This window comes from Struthio camelus, chromosome 2, assembly GCF_040807025.1.
Source record: "Struthio camelus isolate bStrCam1 chromosome 2, bStrCam1.hap1, whole genome shotgun sequence".
Lineage (NCBI taxonomy): Eukaryota > Metazoa > Chordata > Aves > Struthioniformes > Struthionidae > Struthio > Struthio camelus.
In genome coordinates this window covers 71,069,471-71,095,933 of record NC_090943.1, presented here as the reverse complement: position 1 = coordinate 71,095,933, position 26,463 = coordinate 71,069,471, and the positions used below count along the sequence as shown (strand labels likewise).

Here is a 26,463-nt window from a genome sequence, read left to right as displayed (position 1 = left end):
TTAAAGCCTCAGTAAGAGCCCGATAAAGGTGTATTTTTATAGATACATTTGCAGTTGCTCTTTGTCAGTCCTGAGGGCTGCCATTTGGACACAAGGGCCACATGGGCAGCCATGACATGAATGACTTGAGCCTGAGTAACCACATGGCTTCTCCTGCATCGAGCTCTCCAGACCATGTGCGCCACACTAAACACAAAGGAGCTATCTTTCATCACGCTTCTCCATTTCCCGAAAATTCACAGCCTTGGATATAACTAATTCAAAATATTTGAAAGGTGCAGCACACAGTTTGAGGACTGTTTTTATCCATATAGCATTTGATATTTTGAGAGGCGCTTTTTCGGTATTTCATTTTTATGAATTTGTGACAGAAATTCTGGTTTGGTCAATTATCAAAGAAGCTATTCAGTTATCTAATCTTCATCTTAGAAAACAGATAAAAAATTTTAACTTTCACTATGAAAATTCAAACTGATCTCAGTTATGACACCAAGCTAAGATCTGATCTTGACAAGACCATATAGATTCAGACATTAGGATCTGATCCACTTTCACCATAACTGTTAGAGGTTAATCACTTCCTGCCTGTCAGTGAATCCCAAGTGACTATTTTTATTGTTCATTAAATAGTTACTGAGGAATGTAACAGCTGAGTGCTTTCCTTCTAATGCAAGTGTGTTAGAACCAATTTTTGTTGTCTTTCAGTTATACCAGTGTTTTGCTACTTTGCACTCCAAACCATCTCAGTCCACAATAAATAGATTAGCCAGTCAGCTTGCTTGCTTCATTAAATCAACCCTCTTTGCCTGGATTCCCCTTCTTGAAATGGGAGTAATATCTAACTGAAGATGGATTTTTCTTGCAAAATACTTAGAGAGAAATAAAGCCTTGCTCTGTAGCTAAGCCTATAAAGATGTTCAGGTTGCAGGTCATCCAGCCAGGAGTCAACTTCATGTTTAGGCCACATAAATCTCCCCAGTAAGGGCAGTCCATCTGCCTGCAGCTCTGCAAACATGCAGGTCCTAGGTGGAGCAACTTGGCTTCCTGGTGCCTTATCAGGGTATCTCTCAGGGTACGCACAAGTCGGCACACACAAAGTGGCTGACAGCACTTACACACCATCACTGCTGCCAGGGTACTCGCCACCACCACTCTCACTACCATTGCTGAACTGCTGCTGCCTTGCTAACTCTTACGTCATCAGCAAGAGCAGAGCTATCTGCTGGCAATTTGGAAGTAAGAGGCAATTAATCAAATATCCAGATTTATAAATGAATCAAAGTGTTATTTTCATACTTAGAAATGCTTTTATTAAATATTTTAAACTTATGTATGAGACAATATTTGTGGCTTTGTGCAACAAAGTGGCACATAAAGTTAAAAACAATTTAATGTGCAAGAGAAGGCAGTATAAAACTACCCTTCATATTAGTCACCCAACCAGAATGGTTGGACATGGGAGAGTCTCTTATGTATGTCCAGTGCCGTGCATCCCCCAGTAGAGAACTCCCAGCATGTTTAAACAAGCTGGCTTCGAAACCAGAAGTAGGATAAACGATTTGGTGTAGAGCTCCATCCAGTTGCAAATGTGGCTGTTTTGCTTCCAGGATCCAAGCTATTATCTCTTCACAGCGCATTGCATTGTTAGTTAAATATGTGTTTTCCATAAATGTTTACCTGGAAACAACACATCATTATCCTTTTATGACAACAAAATTTACTCTTGATTCTTTAAAAAAAATCTTTTTCCTTTCCTCACCAACGAGGCATTCTTCCACATTTTTTAAAGGGCTTTATGCTGAATTCTTTAAGTTCCCATTTACAGAAATCTCAGACGTGGAGGTCACAAGGCCCATGCGATCATTTTTTTTCTGACAGTAATTTCTAATGGCTTTGTAGATGGCAAAGACAGGGATGACCAAACTAGGCACTCCAGCCAGGATTACAATAATCACGTACACCCAATTGGGATATCCAACCTTCTGTGATTTGGGGAAGTCTTCCTGCAGGAATAAACAACCAAGTTGGAGGAAGTCATGATAAGCAAATACTTGGGAACATGCACACGTTCAGTACTTCAGCAGAATAAAAAACGGAATCATAGCAGCAGCTAGCCACAACTGCGCAATAACTTGCCAATTCTACAGCAGTTTCTAGCTAAAGTCATTGCTTCTCAAGGGTGTGCAGTCTCAGCTCTTTTGGATGTGTTTGTTCTTAAAAGCAACGGAGAGAGGAAAGATGGTGTGAAAGAAGCAGAAATGGGAAACAGAGCCTGGTGGGACTGTTCTTGGCACACTTCCTGGGCAAAAGGAGCGTAGGGAGGGACAGGGCATAGGCCATCCGTGCTTGGTGGTAGAACGGCCTTTGGGCGGAAGGGCTGAAATCAAAGGGTGCGGGAATGCTGAAACAGAGTACTGAGACCGATAGGAAGAAGGTGGTGGGGATGCTGAGGGAGGAGAGGAGGAGAAGAAAGTGGTCCCATTTGCCCATCTTCTTTCCTCTCCCTTTGCATCTCCCTCTCTAACTGTCTTATGAAAATAAAAATCAGTGGTTACAAACTGAGTGTGCTGTATGACTGCTTTTTGCTTTAAGGATGCCAACAGGTCAGAGGATGAAAAAGCAGAGCTAGACTGGCAGAGAAGAAGTAGGGTCGTGGAGAAAATGATGGCACCCACATTTTTTTCTAATATACCTTTCTCTGTACCACATATGGCTTATTATTCTGGAAGGAGGAGAAAGCAAAAGTAGGTAACTAACTTACTGCTGTCATTATAACTTAAATAATACAAATACATGTGGAAGAGGAAACAAGAAAGCTGGATAGGGTACTATTAACTTCTTTTGTTGGTTTGATGAGTAGCCAGCACTACTGCAGTTCAGTGAGTCTAAATGCATACAGAAATAAGTACAATATCGAAGTGATTTGGCCCATTTGGTCCTTTATCATCACAGAAAAGTTGTGACGTTTTGAGCTCTTCTGTAATCCCTGCTATGGACTGACATCTGTATAAGTGGTCCTCTTTCAGTCCTGCCCAACAACTGGAATAATTCTGATGTTTCAGTTTTGTCCTCTTCAGAAAAAGAAGATTCTCAGTTCTAGGCATTATAGTTGAATTTAGGACTAGTTTTTCTAAGTGGTGTTTTTTAATTAGAATTTTATGTATTCTAATAAGTTTTTCCTCTGAAAACTGTTACAGGTGGGAGATGAATGTAATTTAGTCTATTACATTAAGGAAGAATACATAAAATAATTCTAAATAAGTACTTTGGCTTTATGTGCTTACATAATTAGGATCCCAAGTGCCGTAGAGCAGTTCCTCGTTGACTTTCACCACAAAATAAAACAAGAAGATAACTAACATAATGAGAGGACTGATAACTCTCCAGGTAGTCTGCCAGAAAATATTGGGCTTGTGTCCAATCATGAACTCAATATCCTTGTTAAACCTAGAAATAAAAGCAGAAATTTCAGGACAATAAAAGCTGTGCAGGATCCAAGAGCATCTGCTCGTACATAGGGAAGTCTAAACTAAACCTAACTTTGTTAACGTCAGTGTGAACTGAGGATTGGGAATAACATCAGGAGTTAGACCTAATTACTTTGAATTAAGACAGACATCACTGTAACTATATTATAAATTTCCAGTTCATAATTTCCAAAAGAATGTTTAAAATGTCTTTAGAAATGTACTTTCTTCCAAGAATTATGCAAAGGGTATGTAAAATATTTTTGGCAAGAAGGAGTCAATGCACAGGAGTTAGTTTGTCTCTAACATGCTATAGTATTGTTTCAGATTTTTTTTTTGTAAGCATCTCGGAACTGCATCAGTTAGAAGGAATGAAACATTATTAAAAAGGAGTAAAATTGAAGTAATTTTAAAAATTAGATTCTGAGCATAGTGTTTGCTTAATTTAGCTTTCTACCGGTTTTCTCAGGTTGAGTACCAAAGTAATATTTAACTTCATGCATGCTCAGTAAGGACACTTAAGAATGTATTATTCTGGTTATGTTTAGATCACACAGTGGAAAATGGGACAAAATTACTCCACAGGCAGAACCTGTCCCTGCATTGAAAGTAATATTGTCTGCATCGGTGCTGACCTAACATGGATCTACTCCTTTCAGATCCAGTTTATGACCTCTAGATATGATACAGCGCTGTGTGCACACGCTACTTAAATAAGAATTAGTTTGGGTTTTTTTTTGTCTGCCCTCTCTTCTGGCTTTCCAGCATGGCAGTAAGTCTGGGGGGGCTATTCAGTTGGTCCTACACCTATAAATAACATGCAGAATTCAGCTGAGCCTCAACTACCGTATGCATTTGTTTAATCTTTTTATCCTTAATTCCTAAGGTCTAGGTGTCATTTTAAAGGTGAAAAAAATATAATTTTGAGAATGGGCTATGCATGAAGCGAAATAGTTTACTATGTGATACTTTATTTACTACGTTAATTGTTGCAGTTGCTTTCAGGTGTTGGGAGGTGATCTGAACAGAAAATAAGCATAAAATGTTGGAGCCAGTTAGAGGTAACTGTGGCCTGAGTTTTAGCATTCTGAATTTGCGTTCAGCAGGAGCTGAGGGTGTTTTATTTCTGAAAACCCAGCCAAAAGTGTCTTAGCTTAGGTTCCAGATTTTGAAGTAGCAAAACTGTGGCCATTCCAGACTGAATTCAGGATTGATTTGCATGCATAAAGTTGGATTTTGAGAGGATTAGTCTAAATCCAAAGCTAAGCACCTGAAAACCCTTGCCTGCTTTACCTCTAGATGTGGCTCTCCCCTTTTTTCCCTTACAGTTCCCCAGGCACCTAACGTTATCCTGCGGGCATGCACAAAAACACATCAGTTTTGACACAACTAACTAACTAACTACATAAACTTCATTTTGGATCTAATTAGCAATCCAGAATTAGATCTTTTAGGTTAGAACTTTCTAAATTGCCAGCCAGAAGCAGGCTCTGAGAAGGCATGCGGCATTGCATTTCCACATAAAATCCACCCAGCAGTCAAGGGGATGCGGTGAGGTTGTGGTGGTGAACACTGGCCACACAACACTGTGCTGCAGGACGTTCAGATTCATTTCTTTCCTGTCCCTGAGTAAATTCACTCTGTCCCTCCTTGGAGCATGCTCTGCCCTATCTGTCGGTACTGGAAGAGGCAGACAGAGCATCCTCTACGGCTCCTGCCGAGGCTGGGCCATATCCGAAGAAAGGCTCAAGACTCTGGAGGCAGGAGAGAACCTGGGACAGTGAGCAGGAGCTGAGGCAGGAGGAAAGAGGAGTCCCATGTCCCAGTCCCTACTGCAGAGCGTGTGGGAAAGTGCCATGGATAACATGCAGATTTTCAAGCAGGGAAAGGCATCTTTTTATCGGTGACCCTTTCCTCAGTTTTTGATAAAAAGGTCACAGAATCTCATCTGGCGCAGATATCACCACCTTTAAGCAGCTGTGAGTAAGCCGTATGCTGAAAGAAGGCTGAAAGCATCTCCAGTCCTCACTCTTCCCTCCTGGCTGGTGTTCAGCAGCTTTTTTTCACTGAGCCTGCTGGCTTGCGATGGTTCCTGTCTTGCACTGCCTTCCCAAGGGCCCCACTGTCTCTAAGCTCTCTGCAAGAAACCTAGGTGCCAGCTACAGGGACCTGTACCCAAGCACTGGCCAGGAACGTTAAAGTTAGGTCTTGAAGTCCTTTTCTAAATCAATCCCTACCCCTCTGCAGCCTCGACTCATGTTTGTATTCTGGGAATAGTTTTAGTTTGCCTTTGTAAAGTGGTCTGACATTTTAAAAGGAAAGAAAAGTGATCGCCGTGGACTCTTCCATTCTCAACACCGAAAAACAAGCCTTCTTTCACTAGGGGCCTTCCTATGCTGTGCCATCTGATTTGCCTAAGTTGATTCATACCTCCTCACGTAATATAAAACTCTTAAGTATGACAATACCTGCCACAGGGGCACTCACCCTATCACCAGGAGCAGCACAGCTAGAGGGCTAACACAAACTCAAGCAAAACTTCAGGGTGATTAAAGTTCCCAGCATTCCCTCGTATTTCTTAAAGATTAATTATGAACAGAAAGATGGAGGGAATTGATTTATTACATGTCTCTAGGAAGTTAATAGGATAATTACTCACAGTTGGAATTGATAAAGTCCTGAATCTATCATGTAAGACAGAATGTATCTGCCTTGGATTTGCATCCTGCTCTAAAACAGTGTTTGCAGTCGGCCTGGAGCTGTTCCCTGCTTCGCCCAGTATCGTTGAGCATTCATTTTAAATATTCCTGGAATATACCTGTGTTTTAAGCTTTCAGCTCAGTGCCAATGTGCTTGCACTTTGCTTCTGCTAATTAAATACTTTATGCAACTATTCTGAAGAGATTTTATTGTAAATTCTGCCGTGTTTAAAATGTAAATGAGCTATAGTGGCATTTATCTATACTACTGCAAAAGTGTATGTTATGATACATACTTTAAAAATAAAATATTTACATTCATATTATTCTATTCAAGGGCACTTGCTAATATTTAACGTTCTCTTGCAGTCCCTCGGAGATGTGTTTGTTTTGGCTTATTGTTATAGAGCATTATCTACTATAATGTATTAGTAGAAAGGTGGACGGCTTTCATGTACAAAATAACTCCCCCCAAACTCTTAACAAAGCTTCTTTTCGTTTTGTTAAGAACAATTTTAGAAGCCTCGATCATGAAAGTAAGCCTAAATTACAGTTGCATAAATCCAGTGATTCATATGACAGAAATGATGTGCATGGAGATGAAACAAGATTGCAGCTACAGGGCTAATCAATTTATACATTAGTTTCTAGTGATGCTTAACGTATTTCATACCTGCCTATTCCATAAATGTAGACGACTGAAAACATCTCACAAAATGCGATTATCAGCAAGGGAATAGAGCCAGCAAAATTGTCAAACAGAGTCAACCAGTAATTTCCAGACGCCAGCACAAAAATAACAGCTAACAAGTAAGACCCCACACAAATCAGACCTGTTTAAAAAAAAAAAAAAAAGTAGCAAATGCACAGCAAAGATAAATATGTCATTTCATGCATATAAAGCACGAAACTAGTAAGAAAGTTTCTCTCAATAAGTCTTTTCAATATTTTACCTTTTTTGTTCCTTTATCCAAAACTTTAGGACAAATTCACCCGTAATTCTATGTGATTAATACTGCATTTTTAGCATATAAGCTATTCCTTGTCCAGGAGAATCACTTGTTTCGCATGAAGCACCTACCTGTAACAAGCTCCTTAGGCCATTTTGGGGGTATAAGGTTAAGATCTTGTAAAGGTACGAGCACCCCTTCCATATTTCCAAACATAGATGACAAACCCAAGCAGAAGAGCATGATGAAGAAGAGGATGGACCACAAAGGTGAGACAGGCATTTTGGTGATAGCTTCAGTGAAGACAATAAAGGCTAAGCCAGTTCCTTCAACTCCCTATGGAAGATTTCATAAATTCCAAAAATTAGGCTCACTAACATACAGCATTCAAACTTACATATACATAAATTGCCGTTGGCGTACACTACACTCTGCAGCGGTAATTAGGCTTTTTGGTTCCACAAAGACCTCCTAATGCAGCAACATATTCACTGTAAATATCGTATGAATTCAATTTAATGGGACAAAAAAAAATAAAAAGCTACATGGAACCATTTGATGCTTGATTACCTTCTTATCCTAACGTTATAGTTCGGCCATCCATAAACTAAATAAGACTCTGGTGGAAAAGGGTCCTAAGGATAAGCTGTTTGCCAGAGAGCAATATAAACCCCAAAAAGGGTTTATTGCTGCTGGGGGAGCACTTAAGCATCACACTTAAAAAAAGACAGTTAGAGTTATGATTTCAGTAAAGCAGTTTCATATACATGCATGTTGTATGCAAGAGAAATGATATGAAAATACCATTTAGTATGTAAAATCAGAGTTTCAAGATTTCTGATTGATGAACGTCAACACAGCGGTAAGTCTCCCAATTTGTATATTTGTTCCCCCAACAGATGCACTAAAAATAACAAGTTGTACGTAAGACATTGTGTATGGTTACGTAGAGCAGCCTCTATCCCTGTGCATCTATCTAAAGGGTCAGAGCTAAGGCTGCACATTCTCTAAGTTTTATAAGCACATCTTTTCATACGTAATTTCCCACATTTTTAACCAAAAAAAAAAAAAAACCACACACACATTTTTATCACAAATTCTTCATTGTCAAGGTTCATTCTTTTGGTGACGCGTGGATGCTGACTGGGAGAGGGCTTGCTCCAATTGCTTCCTCACTCTGGGAGTTTCTTCCTTAGTTTTTGTGTCTTTTTCTCTCTGCCACCACAGCTGCACCCAGCTGTTTCCAGAGGAGTACCTGCTGCTGTTTTGCCAGCTACATGAGGCCAGCCTAGAACACTTGCGTGCTTAGTTAATAGTGTGAGAGGCTGCCAATACTTTTCAGGGAAATTTATGTTTCTGTCTTCAAAAGCTAAGTGGTTTCCCATGGGATAAACAAAGTAATCCTTTAATCCAAGGGCATTCCAAACAAACAGCAAATAATGAATATCACAAAAACCCTTCTTAAGGAAGAATATGAAGCAACTTAAACATGTAAATATTGCTATGGATTCCTACCACAATAATTGTGTGGATATGTGTTAAACTTACATCAGTCAAGAAACTTTCGAGATTACAGGATTCAAACGTAAGACTTGCAAAGGTCGTTGGATCAGTCATGTTACACAGCTTCTGCATTTGTTCAAAGTTCTCTTGGGTTACATTACCCTCGGGCAAATCAAATGCATTCATCAATGTCAGAATATTTCTGTAAAAATGAAATAGAAGTAATTTGAAATTATTTACTTGTAAGCAACCACAGTATTCGTTTTCATCATCAGTCATTAAGAGCACAGTGTCTTTTATGAAGAAGATACAAAGGAAGCAATGTTTCTGCTGCTCCAGCTCAGACTTGGAAGTGAGGAAGCCCGGCAGTTTTGCGTATGTACAGCTCTTTCTTTCTTCTTCCAAGCTGAGTCTGAAGCTGTCTCTCAGTGCACAGACCACAGCCAGTGCACCCTGCAGTTCAGACTGGGACGTTTCTGGGAACGGGCAAGGTGTCTGCAGTTACGCATCATGGACTTCTAGAGCTGAATACAGAGGAAGTAGACAGGTCTGGCAGCCCAGATTAGGCGAGAGTCTGAATTGCACTATTAAGGTAGACACCTAAGCACTGAAGCTCTGCAGGAGGCAGCCTCAACGCAGGGCTGACGCAGGGAGCAGGGCATGCCACATTCAGGGAGCAGGGCATGCCACATTCAAGCCCTATCTCAGCTTCAGGCAGTGATTTTTGTTAATTCTGCAATTTGTTGCAATATTTCTAGAGCATGTTCCAGTGGTTGGTAGAGCATCAGTGAGGGAATTAGCATCTATGCTGTAATCCAGAAGTGGCCAATGCTGCGGGATTTTCAGAACCGCTTGGTTTTGTCAAGCGCTGCTTCTGGTTCACAGGGAACTTTGTTAAAATGGGCGGCACTCTAGTGTGAGAGATCTCCAAGGCAGGACAACATAGCGTAGTCAAGACCGGCAAGAGGCCTTTGAGGGTTTCAGATCAGCCCTAGTAGGGGTAGCAGCAGCAGTAGCAGCCTGCTATCTTTTTTTTTTTTTTAATATGTGACGGAAAATCCAATTTGCCTCAGATCTGAAACTTTTGCCCTACCCAAGTAAGTACACACATTTCTGCAAAGCATGGTACCTCTGTAAATATTATAGCATATTTTACTGAGTTAATAGATCAAGAACTGAATCTACCTTTATGTAAATAGACATTGTTACATTAACTGCAGTTGTATTTGAAAGAGCAGTTTCAAGAAAAAACATTCAGAAATGGAATATCCTCCTTCCCCCTTGTTACTTTTTGGTGGCATCAGGAAATAATGTATCATCTATGTAGAAAATAAGTTGTTCAAACAATAATCGTTCCCTATAGGTTGATACCACCAAATCAGTCTATCCCTGGTGTATCTAGAACAATATAGTTACACTGCAGAAATTCACATGATCAAAGCCATTCATCTTGAATGTGATTTTGATTTTTCGAAGTAATGGGTGGTCTGGCACTATATGGATCAGGACCTGTAATTGTTCATGAATGACTGACTGAGCCATTATTACCAAGCTGACAGAACTGCCCTGGCCAAACAAACATCACTATATTCTGTTTCTTCAATAGCTTACTTGTTGAAACAGTTGTCATATTTTTCTGTGGCCCTGAATCCAATGATGGAGTATATGACGGTTGCTGCATAAATGGATGTGAAACCATTGATCACTGAGATAATCAGAGCATCTTTCTCACAGTTATTGCTGCAATTCAGAGAGAAGAAACAATGAATTTCAAACATACTCTCAGAATAAATGTTAAAAGTTGGCCATCAAGATTAACAAAAGGGTAGTCTGCAGATGCATAGGTACATTTCTATGATGTTCTCTATGAGTGTACAAGTACAGCTGATAAAGACAGACTTAGTGAATTAATACTTGTGCCTTAAAAATTTAATAGCTATCCTTTTTTTTTTCCTTAAATGATCCTACTCATAGGAATTATTTCCTCTCTTCTTTCCTAGCCTGGTTCATGGAAGGTAAAACAGGAAGGGCAAAAACAATGTTTCCATACTAGAGAATGATAATTGCCATACCCTGCTGTCCTCAGTCTCTATTGACTAGTGAACATTTCCCACCCAGTGCATTGAATTTAATTAATTCCATGCTCATCTTGCTACTCTTGGATCAGGATGGGCTGTGTGATAGAGCTACGTTGCTGGAGGGGGCCTGCCTCGAGTTTCAGTCTTATTTTCCTGTAAGAACTTCCCTTGTCTGTGTAATATTATTGAGCCGGAAGAAGGCTGTCTTCCTGGTGGGAAAGGACAGTGAGCATATAGAAGATTGCATCGGTTTGGGAGAAATATGTGATCAAAACAGCAGGGACTGGAAGGCAATCTCTTAAAAAATGTTTCAAACCTATACTTGCACAACATAAGAAGAAACAAGACTCTGCTACAGTGAAGATGTAGTAGCCAAGAGTGCTTTGGAACAGTTCTATTTGATTGTTGGACAAAAAATATTTCAAAATATCCTGAAGTTGGGAAAATACTATGGGAATTTTATTCTGATAAGACTGAATGGGTAATCTATTCCATCGTGAAATCTAAACTGTTCGGGGGGGACTTTTCTTCTGTAGAGACTTCTTCTCAAAGTATCTGTGCTAAGATGGAAAATTTTCAGATCCAGAAAGAGACCTTCATCTGACAGAGAAGATGATTAAGAATCAATATTAAATTAGTATATGGTTTTATGAGAAGTCTGTGAAGCTCTAGATATCACATTTTTCTAGGGTACGAGCAGACTATTGAGGATGAATCTGATGTTGTCATAACTAACTTTCTGATCAGCTTTAAGAAACGGAGAAAGGAAAGCATGTCCAGCAAAGACCTCTGACACCATGGCTTTTCCTGATTTGTGGTGTTCCAGAAAGGTCTGCCCTGGGGGGAGGGCAATAAATTGAAATTCTTCACTGAACTGTGGGTGTTTTTTCACGGTAACATAAGAAGATGCTCACAGACAGTCTCTATAAAAATATTACTTCCTTTCACAGATAGTAAAAGGCTCAAATTTCTCTTTGTTATGAATAGATGAATCCCTGATGGCTTTGAAACCTCACAGTATTTAGTGAGATTGTTGCCATCCCAAACCATGTGAAAGCAGAGTCACTCCTACCTCACAGCTGGTTCCAACTGCCAACGGATCATTTGAAGCTGGTGCTCTCAGTATTGGTGTAACTTCAGTAAAATTTTTTTTTTAGGACTGCAAGTGCTCCAACACCGCAGAGTAACATTATGGAATCTACACGTTTTTTTCTTATATCTCCTTCATGGAAATTTCACGAGGTCCTGTCAGCTTCCTCATTAAATAATAAACTTGTTGGAATTGAAGGACGGTGTCCTAGGGTCATAGTCCTTATGTGCTGGAAAGGCAGGAATAGACTGCTCCTTTTTTTGTGTATCTTAGGGAAAGATGCTGAAAATTCTCATCCCTGCTCCTCACGGTTGTGGGAACACTGACTTAGGCCTAAAGTATGGCATGTCGTCATGCACTGAGACTCACAGGCACCCAAAGTTCCAGATGAACTTTGGAAAAACACCTAAAACCAAGAGCGGTAGCAGAAAATTACATCTGTGACTGAAATGCCAACAAAGTGTGGTCGGACCTGAGCTGAAACTGAAACATTCATATGGAAATTTGGCTTTTGCCTGGCTACTTACTGAACAGAGTTGTAACTGGAGAAAGAGATGAGGCCTCCAAAGGCCAGGGAGAAAGAGTAAAACACTTGAGCACCCGCATCCAGCCACGTCACTGGATTAGCCAGCTCGGTAACCTGAGGCAGCAGAGATATGGCTTTAAGCGTATATAACATCACTATTTAGATTGAATATGAGGAATTTAACACAGTGGTTAAAACAAGGCCATTTACCTTGCAGAATTCACCACTTTTCAAGGCTGTTAACAAATAGGTCAGTATTCCTGTCAAACTTAATTTCTTTCAGAAAGAAAATGTACCCGTATGATAATGTTATGCAGTGTAGAAAACTAGTATTTTGAAAATTGGTTAAAACATGACTTTCCATAGTTCCAGCACTTACACATAGTGCCAGCACTTACAAAGCCTATTTCCAGAAAATATGTTTGTTATTTGGCATTATTAGGAAGCATTCATAGGTCTTCTCATGGAAAAGGAAACTCCTTTCAATTTTGCTAAGAAATTTTTCTACAATTAAACCATTTTAGTAGGCTTTTGTCCATGTAGCTACACTGATTAAATGGGGTGTTTTCCCAACTATACCACTTGTGCTTGAAAGTCAGACTCGTCCTTTACTAGAATATGGGACGTTCTAGAAGAAGAATGCAAGCGCCTTGGTAACAGCTCCATACAGGACCCGTTTCTCATAACAAATTTTGATGGGGGAGAGAGAGAGGGAGAGAGAGAGTGTGAATGTGTGTGTGTGTGTGTGTGTGGATGCACATGTGCATGCATGTGTTTTTTGCATATGATGCAAAGAAGGACTTGCCCATTAGAATCAAGATTTTAAAGACATCTCAAGGATAGTTTTAAAAGTATTGCTGGAAGGGATTCATTTCCACTGAATTGTCAGCTGCAGACAGAAGTATATAGTAGTTTCATTAAGGGATAAAGTAACGAGTGACTTACATTAGGAGTGAAGAGATACACAATTCCATTGACAGATCCTTTCAGGGTCAGGCCACGGATTAGAAAAATGGTAAGCACAAGGTAAGGAAGAGTTGATGTTATGTATACAGCCTGCACAAGGAACAGGTAAATAAAACACTGAAGTAAAATGGAACACTTCAAGAAAAATAGCACAGAAGGAAACAAGGAGAGGAAAGAATGAATTAACCGATAAACAATAATGGCAAGTTTCGAATAAGTCACAGTTAACATACTGTGGAAAACCACGTTGAAAAACTACATGCAGTACATTTTGATAAAATACATTTTTACGCTTAGTGCTCCATTTAAGACAAATTGTCACTGGTGAAATGCAACTCATCATTCAGTCAGTGTCACTAGCAACATAAGAAATAATGTACATCCTGAGATCACCCTGATGCTGCTGATGCAAGTGCCGGATCTCACTGGCATCTCCAGACAGCAGAACGTGGGTAAGAGAGACAATATTAGGGATTAGCACAAAAATCCAAATAAATCTGTGCATGTCTGTTCTGGAGAAAGTGGCTATAGCAAAAAGACTGAGCACCTTGATCCTGCATTAAAGATTACCATTAGGGGTGAGGTGGTGGTACCTAAAGAAGAACCTACTAGGCTCTGTAAGGATGAGGAATCTGAACTGCTCACACAAATGCGCACGTAAATCAAATCAGATCAAATCAAATTCCTGTCCATTCAGCGAGCCATGCTTTTACTCGAGAAACAGGCGGTTTCTATAGTATGATTAGGTCTGTATAAACAAGGAATCACAACAGCATAATGAATGTTATCTCTCTCTCGTATAAAACAAATTACCTTTCCTGTGGTTTCAATGCCTCTGATTGTGCACACATACAGTATACCCCACGCGCATGTCAAACACAGCAAAAGCCACCACTGTATAGTGCCTGAATCGTTAATAGATGCAGAGATATTTAACGTTTCTCGGTACCAGAAATAATCTACAGGAGAGCTCCTGGCACACTCTTCTATGTAATCTGTAACACAAAATTACCGTAATGCTGTATATCTTTTATTTACTGGGAAAAAAAAAACATGTTAAATAATTAACAGTAGTGTTCCGGATTATGCTCTGTAACCCCAATGAATTTGCTGTTGGCAAATTTCAGATTCCTAGAGGCTGCTTCATGGAAAAATGCGAGAGTTTAAAGAGATTTGTTTAACAGGGATTTCCATGCAGATTTCATTTTTATTTTTATCAGTTCAACCATGCAGATAATATCTTTGAAGCTAATCCAAAACTCTTTTCCATCTGTTTCATTTTTCTTTTTCCTACAAAAATGTGAAGATGGAAGCATCTTGTGCAAAGGGAAGGGTGGAGAGGATTTCTGAGCATGGATCAAAATAAAAGGATTTTTTTGTTTTAAGTAGAAGCATCTCTCTTTGATATAGACAAAAACTTTACATTTCCTTTCATATTTTATATAAATATTTTCCATTTTTGTCTATTCAGATGGACTGGAGCGCTCAAAGCGCAATCTTGAGACACCCTTTCAAGTCCCAGCTAGCTTTGAAACTCTCGGCACCATTTTAAACTGATCTAAATAAAATCGTTGATGGATTTATTTTGCCATTTCACACTATGTGCGTGAGGAAATGTGACTCTTTAGCGCTAACATTGATAGCTCTCGTAGGAACCATGGACGTGCTTTTCAACAATGCCTCACTCAGCCCGACGTGTAAGTTGTGAAGAAACATATTATCTAAATCTGGAAAATGTTAGTGTGTACTCTGAAACTCGCACTTTGAGAATATTCTGTATGTGAAGAAATTCATCTGTCCAAATTGTTCTTATAGCTTCAACTCCAAAGTTTCATCGGAATCTCCAAATTTGTCTCAAAGACAGTATTAAGTATTGATATTAAAATCAATAAAACTCGAGTAGTACAACAGCACAATGGTTCTGACATGCTTTACTGCTGTTTTACAGAAAGAGTTCTTGTTAGGCTAATTGCTAGCAATAAAAAACGTGCTTTGCAACCAAATGCAGTGTTTTTTAACGTATACCTGTTCTGTTGGCATTGAGAGGACAGCTGCTCCAAGGCAGGGGCTCTTGGAAGGAGTTGAAGAAATACCACAGTACCCAGGCAATAATAGTGTTATAGTATAAACCCACAAGGAAGGATACAAGCATTGCTGCTATGCCTAAAAAAAAATGAAATTCAGTGACATTAAGTGATGTGATGTCAGTTTCCATACACTTCAAGACATATTAAACTATATGAAGAAAAAAAACCAGAAGAAATTATAAAAACTCACATCAGCCCAGCTGAGTCCAACCCGATATATGAATACTGAGGAGAAATTTGAGAATGAGGAATTTGATTTTAAGGCTATGAAAATATATGCTGTCCTTGTACTGCCAATACAAAGTAACATGCTTTTATGTCTCTCCCTCTCCAAAATATGTTAAAAAAAGAAAGCTGAAGCTTCAAAGGAAGGAACTGCAAGGCCGGATTTAACACTCCCTCTTTCAGTGCCTGCAGTGGGGCGCAGTCACTACCCACGGGACCGGTGCTGAAGCCCCAGTTCTGGGTGGGAGTGTGCATCACGGCACGAGCCCCGTGCTGTCGGTCCCCAGCCTTTCCCTGCCATCCTCACTGACCTACTTCCATGGTTTATGCCTTTGCCCTTCTTCTCCTCTCTGCCCTATATCTGTTTCAGGCTGTGTCCTGCTGCACGCTGCCCTGGGCTGATGGTCCCGGAAGGTGACGTGACTGGAAAAATATCTCCTCATCGTTTTCTTGAATGTTTTCAGCCTAACTTAGAGAATGGCTCTATCATCAGGCGTTAAGGTTCAGAACAGAGGGCTGAGCTGCAATTCCCAGCTCTCTCATGTGATCATAACACAGAAGTGGCCCACTCAGCTTCTTTGCTATTTGCAAGCCGGTCAGAAAAATCACTGAGTTTCTTTTGGGTGTAGGCTTTATCCCTATAAATTCATTACATAGAGATCAGACTAGTCAGTTCCACATAGGCAGACAGCCTAAAACCACTCTGAGACTGAAGCTGACAGTGGGTGCAGGAGCCAACGTTACGGGTGCAGATGGATGCTACACATCCTGTTCACAGTCTTGCTCACTGCTTATGGGGAGTTTTGGCGACATGTAGAGCTCAGCTGACTTGGGATTTTGCCTAAATGAGACCGAGCTTGTCTTCCCTTTCCATAAGGTCACTGCAGAGGTTAGCAGAGGCGCTTGGCTATTCTGCGTGCAATGGGAGGGGCAGTGGCCAGGAGGCAGGGTCTGAGAAGAGCTATAGGATGCAGGCAGATACTTCTCCTTCTCCACTTGCTCCACAGTAGTCAACCTCTGGTGACTTCTGTGGTGGACAGGAGATGCTAATGATTAGCTCCTGAAGGCTCTTAGGTGCAGAAGCTTTGGAAGAATATCCTTTGTAAGTGATTTATAGATGCAGTTGATGCCATCAGCAAGCAGTCCTAGCTGACTACATTTTTTTCCCTTTCAAATGTGTGGCATCTGCAGGGATTTTAATGCTATGTGCATGATGCTGCTTTCACTACATTGTCAGGCTGAATAATTGAGAACCCCTAAGTCTTACACAGATGTTAACAAGCATTTTCCACAAAATATTCTTTCTCTATGACTTTTAACCAGGTACCTCTCTCAGAGGTAAGAAAGCAATACTCCACAAAACTGAAGTCCAGTAGACCAACATAGAGAAAGATTCAACTCTGGTATTTATCCACAGAACAGCTACTGAACAAGTACTGAACACTTAACTGTTCATCCTAATGGTAAAGACAGTCAGTGCTGAAAATACCGATGATATCTGTGAAGCCTGAATTGCTTTCCAATTAGAGAAATGTTTTAGGGGTCCCAACAGTACCTAGGGACCCAGACACAAAACTGCCATAGTTTCTTATCATGATAAGTCTGAGCTATAAAAGGACAGCTAGTGAGAAGGCAAAAGTGATAGAACCTGGAATCTTTCATGGTGCACCAGGATAAAATACTGAAGCTTTACTCTTAACATTATCAATTCAGACTCGTGCTTTCTGGTTTGGGTTTTTTTATATCATCTTCAGACTTACCAATGCCTTTCAGAGTAGGATGGGTCAAACTCCAGACTCCCACACTGCCTTTTCTCAGCCTTTGACCAATGGCAAACTCAAGATGAAGCAATGGGATACCCTCCAGAACTAGCAAAATCAGGAATGGGATCATGAAGGCTCCTGAAATGGATAAGAAAAACATATTCCTTGTCAGTGAAATACTGCAATAAAGCGCGAACTTCAGTTATGTGGACTTTTCAAATCGCAAATAAGTTGTGAGCATACTTGTGGAAATTTTGTTTTATTTTCTGAACAAGGCTTTTGACGGATCTTAAAAATACACAGATTGCCCAAGGGGCAAACTATATTGCATCTCTGACTCCAGGTAAGAATTCTAACTCTTCCCAAGTAGCAAAATATACCTCAGACTAGTAGCAAGTATACCTCAGACTTGAGACATAACATATAATACCACACTGGGATACCAAGGTGCAGAGTCAAATGCTTGAAAGTTGAGACATATTAGAATTATGGTTAGCTGTAATTACAAAAAGTCTTTTACTGCCTGTTCACATACAGTAAATAATGAAAGTACATAAAACATGCAAAACACAATGGGAGCTATTCAGCTTTGGATATGTGCTGACTTCTTCCTCATGTACGCAATGAAAAAAAAAATAAAGTGATAGAGCAAATTTGAAGAATGGAAGCTATAGTTTTGAATTCAAGGTAATTGAATGCTGCCTGGAAGAACTGAACTGCATGCTTGTCAGCTCCATGGGTTAGCTTCATGATGTCATACACATTACAGTTTTAGAAAGAATCATCATTGCAGATTCTTCATTTTCTGTGTGCTTCATTGAAGTCTGATAAAACATATATCATTGTTTCAGGTGGTGACTATTATAATGAAATCAGCCAACCGTGCTATTTTGCTTTCCACTGTAATGGAATTCAAATACTGACAGTTCCTCATCTGTCTCTCACTGACATTTTGAAGATGTGCTAATCAAGATCTGTACTGACCTTTGAACATCTAAAATACCATTCGAAGTCCTGAGCACTTTGAAAATGCACATGCCACTTCTCAAGTTGAATGACTAATCTCTGATGCGCCAGAAAGCTTTTTTTTTTTTTTTTGAGGCCAGTTGCCAAAGGTAGTTGTGTTGACATGACAGCCTCAGACTTCTGCAGACCATCACATTTAGCTCCACAAAAATTTCTTACTAAAAATTTAACACTTTTGAAAATTAGTGTAGCTCATCTTCCATGGATTAAAAATTGGCTAGCACTCTAAAAAAAGGAGACTGAGAAACTGAAGAGGATTCAAAAAGGAGCCAGAAGAAAAATTCTAAGTCAGGACATGCTTTTTATTAGTGAAAAACTGAAGCACGCAGCATTAATTGTTATTTGTAGAGAAGATTGCTAAGACTTCCACCTCCGCCAACTCTTTCTCTCCTTCCTCTGTGTCAGCCTATCACCCTGGGAGATGGATTACATCCAACAAGGGTATTGGATATGGTCACCAGGGAGCACAGTATCCCATTTATTTTCTTCCTCACTTCCCACATCTCAGCTTCTCTGCGCTTTTCTAGAGAATATATAGTCCTTGAAAGAACAAGAGCCTTGCATTAGTGGGCAGCAGTTACTTGTTAGATCTAGGAACCTCAGACTGGTTCCCTCCCACCTCGGAGGCAAGTGGTTTCGTAGTGGCTATTTTGTGATGACAGAGAAGAATGGAGGATAGTGGCTCACCCTAGATTTGAGGAAACTGAATGCCTCTAATTGCAAGTTCAAATTTAGCACTATGATAATAGCTGAGGTGTCATTATAAATAGTATCAATGCTACAGCAGAGAACTTGATTCCTGACTCTTGCCTTTCTGAACACACATTTTCACATCACAAACATGTGAAACATATAGGATATATTTCAATCATAGAGTATTTACAATCACTTCCAAAAGAAGGTTCTTCCCTTCTGTCTTCCCAACACTCCAAGGCCTTCTACAAAAATACTAACAGCAGGGGCTGCAAATGTCGGCTGTAATTGGGCAGTCCTCTCTCCATATCTTGTTGTCTGGCTGCTGAAAGGCAACTACCCCAGAAACGGTGACTTACTCTTCAGCTGCCTGTGCCCTGAAAGACTTGGTGACAATGCAAAATTCTCACCTAACTCTAGTATAGGTTCTGGGATCCATGGAAGCCATGTCAGACTCAGTCATTCCAAGGATGACCAGACATTTCAGGCAGGTTCTGCTGTTTCTAAAGGTTTGTCCCATTTTGCCTGTAAGGGCCTGCTTAGCTGTGCTGGAACATGTGCTGGAACATGTGCTGGTATGCACTTAGGGGCCACTCTTCATCTGATTTTACCTGCAGTATATGCAGATATGGCTTCAGCAAGTTAGTACTCTACTGATACGCCATCCTACTTCTGTGCAAGCAACATTTCTCCCAGCCTTTTTATTCTTGCGTTCATAGGTAACAGGATTTCTGCAGTGTAGGCAGAGATGAGTGTCCTCTCACTGTTGACATCCTGATGGCTTCTGTCCTACGTGGGAGAGTCAATGGGACAATTTCCTCACAGAAAGCCTCTGGCCTTTCACAGAGATTAAGTTACTCATCATTATACGGAGCTGCAAGCAGTCAGAAATGCATCATGCTCCTATCTCACGTGAGGCTGGCATACACTTTCTTTCTTGTCACACTTCTTCCGGGAGCTCTCATGATGGTAAGATGAGATACGGACAAAGCAAATGTGATTATACTGGCATAACTAAGACAATTTTAGTTCCAGAGCATTTTCTCTGTTTCAAGCCAGAAGCGCAAGACACCTCCTTAGAGTCTGAAACCTGACCCCACAGAATCTGTATGCCCCTTCCATCTGCATCTTCTCTTTTCATCTCCCATTTCGGCTGTTGGAGAGGTCTCTGTTGTACAGCAGTTTCACTTCTCTCTGGTAGTAATATGATGGTAATAAGTCCATAAGATGAATCTGTACAGCTACCTAAGCCAATTACTACTCATTTGCACTCAGGGTAAGTCCTTTTCACTCTTTGAAACTCAACTTCCAGTGGTTTTCAGGTGTGCCTTGAAACTTAAGAACGGATGGACTGACAGCTCGTTCTGCTAATGTGCATTTGTTAACCATCTTCGCTGCTAATGGAGAGACATTAGCTTTTTTCTCATCAGGGAACACTGAGATTTCCTAAGGGCTTGATTATAAATTCTCCCCCAGACAAGGCTCTTTTTGCTTAAGGAAACATATGAACTTCATAATCCTTTCCACCTATGGCCATTTGTTCCTTATCGTACTTGTCATAGAAAATCTCTTCTGGTAGGTGTCATCTCTGCTAGCAGAAGATAGGAAGATCAGGACATCTCCTATGAAGCATTAGAAGCATCTATTTTAGAAAGCATTCAAAGGCAGTAACAACGCTTCACTTTCAGTAGAAAGCAAGTTGACTGGTGTTCTGTTTTGGGCTCCTTTTTTCCGTGGTTGAGGCATTCCTGTGTATCTAAATGCAAAATGCACCTCCACTCACGGTAGTCTAGCAGTTTGGGTAGACATCATGCCTCAGTCTCCAGGATGGGGAGGTTCAGGAATAGCAACGTCTCTACATAATCCACCTCTCACTGTGGACAGCACAGTGTATCAAATATTGCTGCAAGACTCTACAAATGGAACCGTCTTCTGCGGTAGCAGGATGCACCATGAGAGCTCTGTCAACCTCCGTGGCTTCCTGAGTGCTCCAGATATCTACAGAGGTGTCATAAAAGAGGACTTTAAATGTGACTCAACTTTTGATAGAGCAATCAGGTAAAGGGACTCCATGACCTTTCTCCTGCAGCCATAAAAAGGGGAAAGGATGCCTTGCAAGGAGTTATCTATCGTATGAAAAAGATGTGCGATGTAGCTGCATACTCACAGCCTGCCCAGCTTCCCTCTTACCTTGGAATTCCCACAAAATAAATTTGGGGTTCTGAGGTTGGCACAAATGGAGAAAGTGGGGCTCTGTCCAACCCTTTCATCGTCATAGACATAAAATACATGGTGCATGTACATACTCGCAGTGCACAATCTATATCCTTGTGGGAACTAATACAACTAAAACACTACTAGTTTGAAGGACTCGCCATGTATACCATGGTAGCAACAATGACTAAAAAAATGTAAGGTGTGCTATGTCCGAAGTGGAAAAATTAGTAACATTGCCATAGGACTACTGATACGAGCGTATTTTCAAGAGCAACAAAATGGCAATTCTCACTTATGCACACCACTTTTTCCTCTTTTCATTGAGCCGGGGTTCAACTGTAACAGCCGACTCAGAAATACAACTCTGGCGTACTTTCCACTTCTCTCAGCTATTCTTCAACCTTTCTGAAAGAACCTGTACTGAGAAAAAAAGGGACAGTGACTTTGCAAAGCAGCTACATGGGAGAAACAAAAAAAAAAAAAAAAGTTTTTTGAGCTGTCATATTTTTATGAACGTGACAAACAGCCTAGCAATCTGATAATAAATCTTGTATAAATGTGAATAAACTATAAGTAATCTCTTTCCAGCTTGAAACCTTCACACCTGAGATATCGGATTCTAATCCTGGTTTAGTACCATATTTCAGAACACCTAATATTTGGGTTGAACATCCGTGTTGCTATTACTCATTTTTTTGCTTAAATAAGACGTGCGATCTAAGATTTTCTAGTGTGAAATAGAAAAAAATATTATGGCTTTCACATATTTTCTCATACGGGGAACACAGCTAAACCTCAGGCTAAGAGGTTTCTAGACTACCATCGCCCTAGAGCTCAGCTGCAGTGGGAGCGCCCGCTCCGGGGAGGAAGCTGCCCTGTTCTGCCTGCTGAGGTCATCATCAGCTCTTCGTTCAGTGTCTCACGCACAGAGGTGAAAAAGTTCTCCCTGGCACGGTAGCAACGTTTATGGCAGATATACGCTAACTGTATACTTAAAGGCATTTTATTTGTGCTCATGGTTTAAACATTCAAGTTCCATCCTCTTTTTTATAATACTCACCAGAGATGAAATAAAAATGTTTAACAGTTGATTAAACGACATGTTGCTCAATAAAGATTAGACGAAAGCCATATGTACTGTCAGAGATAGATAGCTATCAAATGAAAGGAAATGTTGATCTCGTTATGGCAGTGAAAGCACTGAGGCAAATACACTTGCCTGTATGCTGTGTGTGTATTGAAATCAAGTTTGCCTGTGGTAACGATGTCCTCTACAACTTTTAAACCATGGATTATTTTTAAAAGGATAAAATACGCTTCACCCTACTATTTTTTACCATTTTTACTATTTTTACCAGTTTATTTTTTAAAAAAAAATACAAATTTATGGTCTATGACCAAAAAAAAGTAAACAAACTATGTAACCACTGATTTCTTTTTGTACATTTGGGTGTCACAGTGTTAAAACACTTCATCGTAGCGTGCTGTGTAGGAAAAGGACGTTCTCAAATATTTGTGGATTTAAGTCCAAACATCTGAGAATAAGAGCTGTCTATGCAACTCAAACAGTTCTTAACAACCTTCAATATAGTCAACTTGGAGAATAAACAATCATCCTCATCAAAGACAAACTGCCTAATGGGTAAATCCTTTCTTCACTGTACTCCATTTATGCTTCCTGAGGGCACAAACACTGACTCATATACTAGATGGACATACCACCTAATCTGGGAGAAGTCCTTGCTGAAGTAGATACTATCTACATCCTTGCTACTAGACTGTACAGGTGCTAAATGGCCCCAAACTTTAATTCCTGTAACTCATATACTGAAAAGAAAGAAGTTAAGACTGTAAAGCCAACCACTCGGAAAATATTTTCATTTAGGTTGTCTAAGCAACCTTGATTCTCCGCATACCTTACAAGACAGCCTTTAATTATGTGATCATGTACGAATTTTTTTCATCCTCTGCAGACCGTGGGTGCCATTTTATTGTGTGGCTGGTTATACGTTTTAATTATTTATCTTTCGCTTAATGCGTGGCCAGAAGCCTTCCACAATCATATCCAAGGTTCACTTTAGGGCTCTGATGAAGCAGCTGTCATGTATGCTTTACATCAGTTAACACAGAAGAAGGTGCATAACGTTGCCATTTTCCTCTACCCTGTTATAGAAATTCACCTGTGGCACACCTGAGGGTTACGTAAGTACAGAGGCGAATGAATGTGCTTACTCGCATGCCTTCAGGGTAGAAAGGGATATCCACATTCTAAAGCCAATGTTGAGTGACAAAGATTAGGGCAAAATTTGTCTAAAATGCCTAGGAAATGTTGATTTCCAGCTGGAAGCAGCTGAAGGCAGACTTTAAGAGCGTGTGTGCGTTCAGAGATGATGCAGAGTGCCACGTCTGTCGGGTGTTTCCTATGCTGTGAACATAGCTGAATGGCAGTTGGAGACATAGAAACCAGAACATCTCACTAGGCAAAAAAATCTCTCAACACCAAAATATCTTCAGAAATGAGAACTTCAAGATCTGTTTTTACAATATGGATAGTTTAATATGTTCTAATTCAAAGCCATGCCTCCAAAAGACAGCAAAGAGCCATTCTTCTCTGATGGCAGGGAGAAGGTGGGGAAGAGGTCGCCACGAGGCACCCAGATTGTGAGGAGCAGCGGTGAGAGGGGGGCAGCGGCGGCAGGAGGTGGATTTAGATCTCCTGGAAGAGGCTGAGGAGCACTACAGAGCAAGGAGAGAGGAATAATTGCACAACAGCTCTCCATCCTCATGTGTGATGAGGATAAGGAATCCTTTCTAAGCAGCCATGGGAAAGGGATTGCTGCTCACTATCATTTGTTGATATAAGTGACAGCATATTTGAGGTATTCTGCAGAAGAATTGATAGAGAAAGCTCTTCTAGCCTTTGATTTTCAAGTCTGCCTACACGGACAGATGTCTGTACAGCAACTCTGATCCCAGAGTCAGCTAAAACACCTCCTTGCTGCATGCTGCCTTATGACTTCTGCCTCAAATTTGAGTGGGAGAGTCCCAGGGAAGCAAGGAGCAGGGAGATTTGATAACTGCTCTTAATGTTCCTGACCAAGGACAAGCCACAGGATAATGGAAGGGAAAAATCATCACTGTTGAAGGATAAATTAAAACACAGTGCTAATACACACAGAGAACAATTCATAAATCTTCATGGACATCAACTGGAAAACTATGATCCATACAAAGTTCTTTGCACGTGTTGGATGCTTACTTTTCAGCTGCATGTTATAGTTCTAGAATGAGAGGCAAAGGAAAGATAGATGGAAAAGTAGAAAGCATCTATAAATCAGTATTGGGAAACAGGGCACTTCCACTTTCTAAGAATAAATAAAAGGTGAGGGAAAATCCCACCTGAGAAGCCATTTTGGATCTATCTACCCACTTTTTCAAATTGAAATTGTCACACATGGAAAGGGAGTTAGGATTTTTTTGGCTGACTTTCACTTTTTGTCACAAAAGTTGGCAGTGCTGCAAATGACCTTCATTTTGCACTGCCAAACAGTCCATGTTATACAAATCTTAATATTAAAAGTATCACTTTTTGCAGATGAGCTAAGTAATCTGCAGTGAGTGCCCCTACATTTGTACCAATAACTCTCCACACAGCCCTCCTTACTCCCCATTCCAACGAGGAACAGCAATTTTTTAAAACCTCGTTATGTATATTTAACACAAAAGTGCTTCAAAATACTGCTTCCTAAACCCAAGGCTCTTTTCAAGAACAAACCCTTTTCAAGATCCAGCAGCCCAAAGGAGCAAACACCGTTTATGCATATCCTAGGAAGAAATGCAGATGAGTAGTAGATAGCGAGCAGAATAGATTGTCAGAAAACTGCTGGAGGCATGACAAAGTCCTGCTAAATAAGCATGGGTTGCATGCAACAGTCCCGGCTTGTCAACAAGACTCAGCACGCGACCCGCTGCTGGACTGCCTGAAAACACTCGCTATGGTTGCAGCTGTGAGGAACGTGCACAGATGAATTTCTCTGTCAATGCATCCAAGTTCGGTCTATATTCAGCTCTCACCCTCCAATGCGTTAGATATTTCTTCCCTAAAGGAGTGTCAGCTACGAGACAAACCTGAACAAGTAATACTGGCTTGAGGAGGATAATAGACCTAGTGGGATATTTATGATGTCATGTAATTTTTAAACAGGGGTTTAGCCCAAAAACTTGCTTTAAAAATAAACTGTAAAACAAAGAATCCTAAACTGAATCCTAAGGAGTCACAGTGAATTTTATGGTAAATACTGTACACGTGGATTTTAAAGGACTTAATAACAGCAACTGCTAAAAAAAAATAGCTACTTTTAATAATAACCATTTTGGGGCTGCTAATTCTGCTATCATAAATTACATGCACACTGACACTACAGCTGACATACAGATCAGTCCAAAGCCAATAAAAATCCAATGAAAAGATCATTTGAGATCATGATCAGAATCATACTCCCAAGTAGTTTATTGATATATTAAAATATACACCTGTAGAGATGTACCTGTAAAGTAACATTGAGTGTAACTTGATAAAATATACTACTTAGGTGACAGTGCAAGACTGATTAGATCAACTTTGTGTCCCGAAATAAACAGTCCCTTTTCTTATAGCACTCACATAACCTCAATGGATGTACATAACCTGTGAAATAACCTTCTCCGTTAGACAGTCTTCTAGAGATATCATTATTTTCACAGGAACTGCCTAGTTGTAAACAAAGAATTCCATTCCTTGTAGCCCCAAAGAGACAGCAAAGATAGATTATAGCCAAGTTAATCAAGATATATTAAAGACATACCTCCTCCATGGCTCTGACAGAGATATGGAAATCGCCATACGTTTCCTAAGCCCACACAAAACCCTATGCAGGTCAGCATATACTGAGCCTTGTTATCCCATTTCGGTCTGGAACCTGCCTCTTCTTTTTCAAGGACCTCCAGTTCTGCGTGGGAAGGTATTCTGTCCTCCAGGCCAGGATTGGGCAACTGTAACTTTACCATATTTTAAATTTCTTGTCTGGAAAAGCTGCCCTAGTGAGGAGTTTATGAAACAGGCAGCTAGTTAGAAATCTGCACAAAAAGGGACCATCTAATTGCTGTCTTCAGCTATATATAGTGAACCTTTGGC

General features: G+C 40.2%; 1 protein-coding gene across 4 annotated transcripts; it reads right to left on the bottom strand.

Moving 5' to 3' along the window:
* Positions 1-1,290: 1,290 nt before the first annotated feature.
* Positions 1,291-26,463, bottom strand: LOC104145274 (sodium-dependent neutral amino acid transporter B(0)AT1). 4 transcript variants are annotated; one of them, XM_068936279.1, is made up of 13 exons: positions 26,135-26,445; positions 17,352-17,492; positions 15,305-15,442; positions 14,093-14,274; positions 13,259-13,369; positions 12,315-12,427; positions 10,231-10,359; positions 8,665-8,821; positions 7,248-7,452; positions 6,840-6,999; positions 3,285-3,447; positions 1,760-2,003; positions 1,292-1,677 (listed from the first exon to the last, which is right to left on the bottom strand). In XM_068936279.1, exons 1-12 carry the CDS (start codon positions 26,334-26,336, stop codon positions 1,794-1,796), a joined length of 1,911 nt encoding a protein of 636 aa, XP_068792380.1. In that variant the 5' UTR covers positions 26,337-26,445; the 3' UTR covers positions 1,292-1,677; positions 1,760-1,793. The 4 variants fall into 4 exon arrangements, with proteins under 4 accessions (XP_009675033.1, XP_068792380.1, XP_068792382.1 ...); XM_009676738.2 differs by having other exon boundaries at positions 1,291-2,003; positions 26,135-26,463; XM_068936281.1 differs by lacking the exon at positions 26,135-26,445 and adding an exon at positions 20,857-20,991 and having other exon boundaries at positions 1,292-2,003.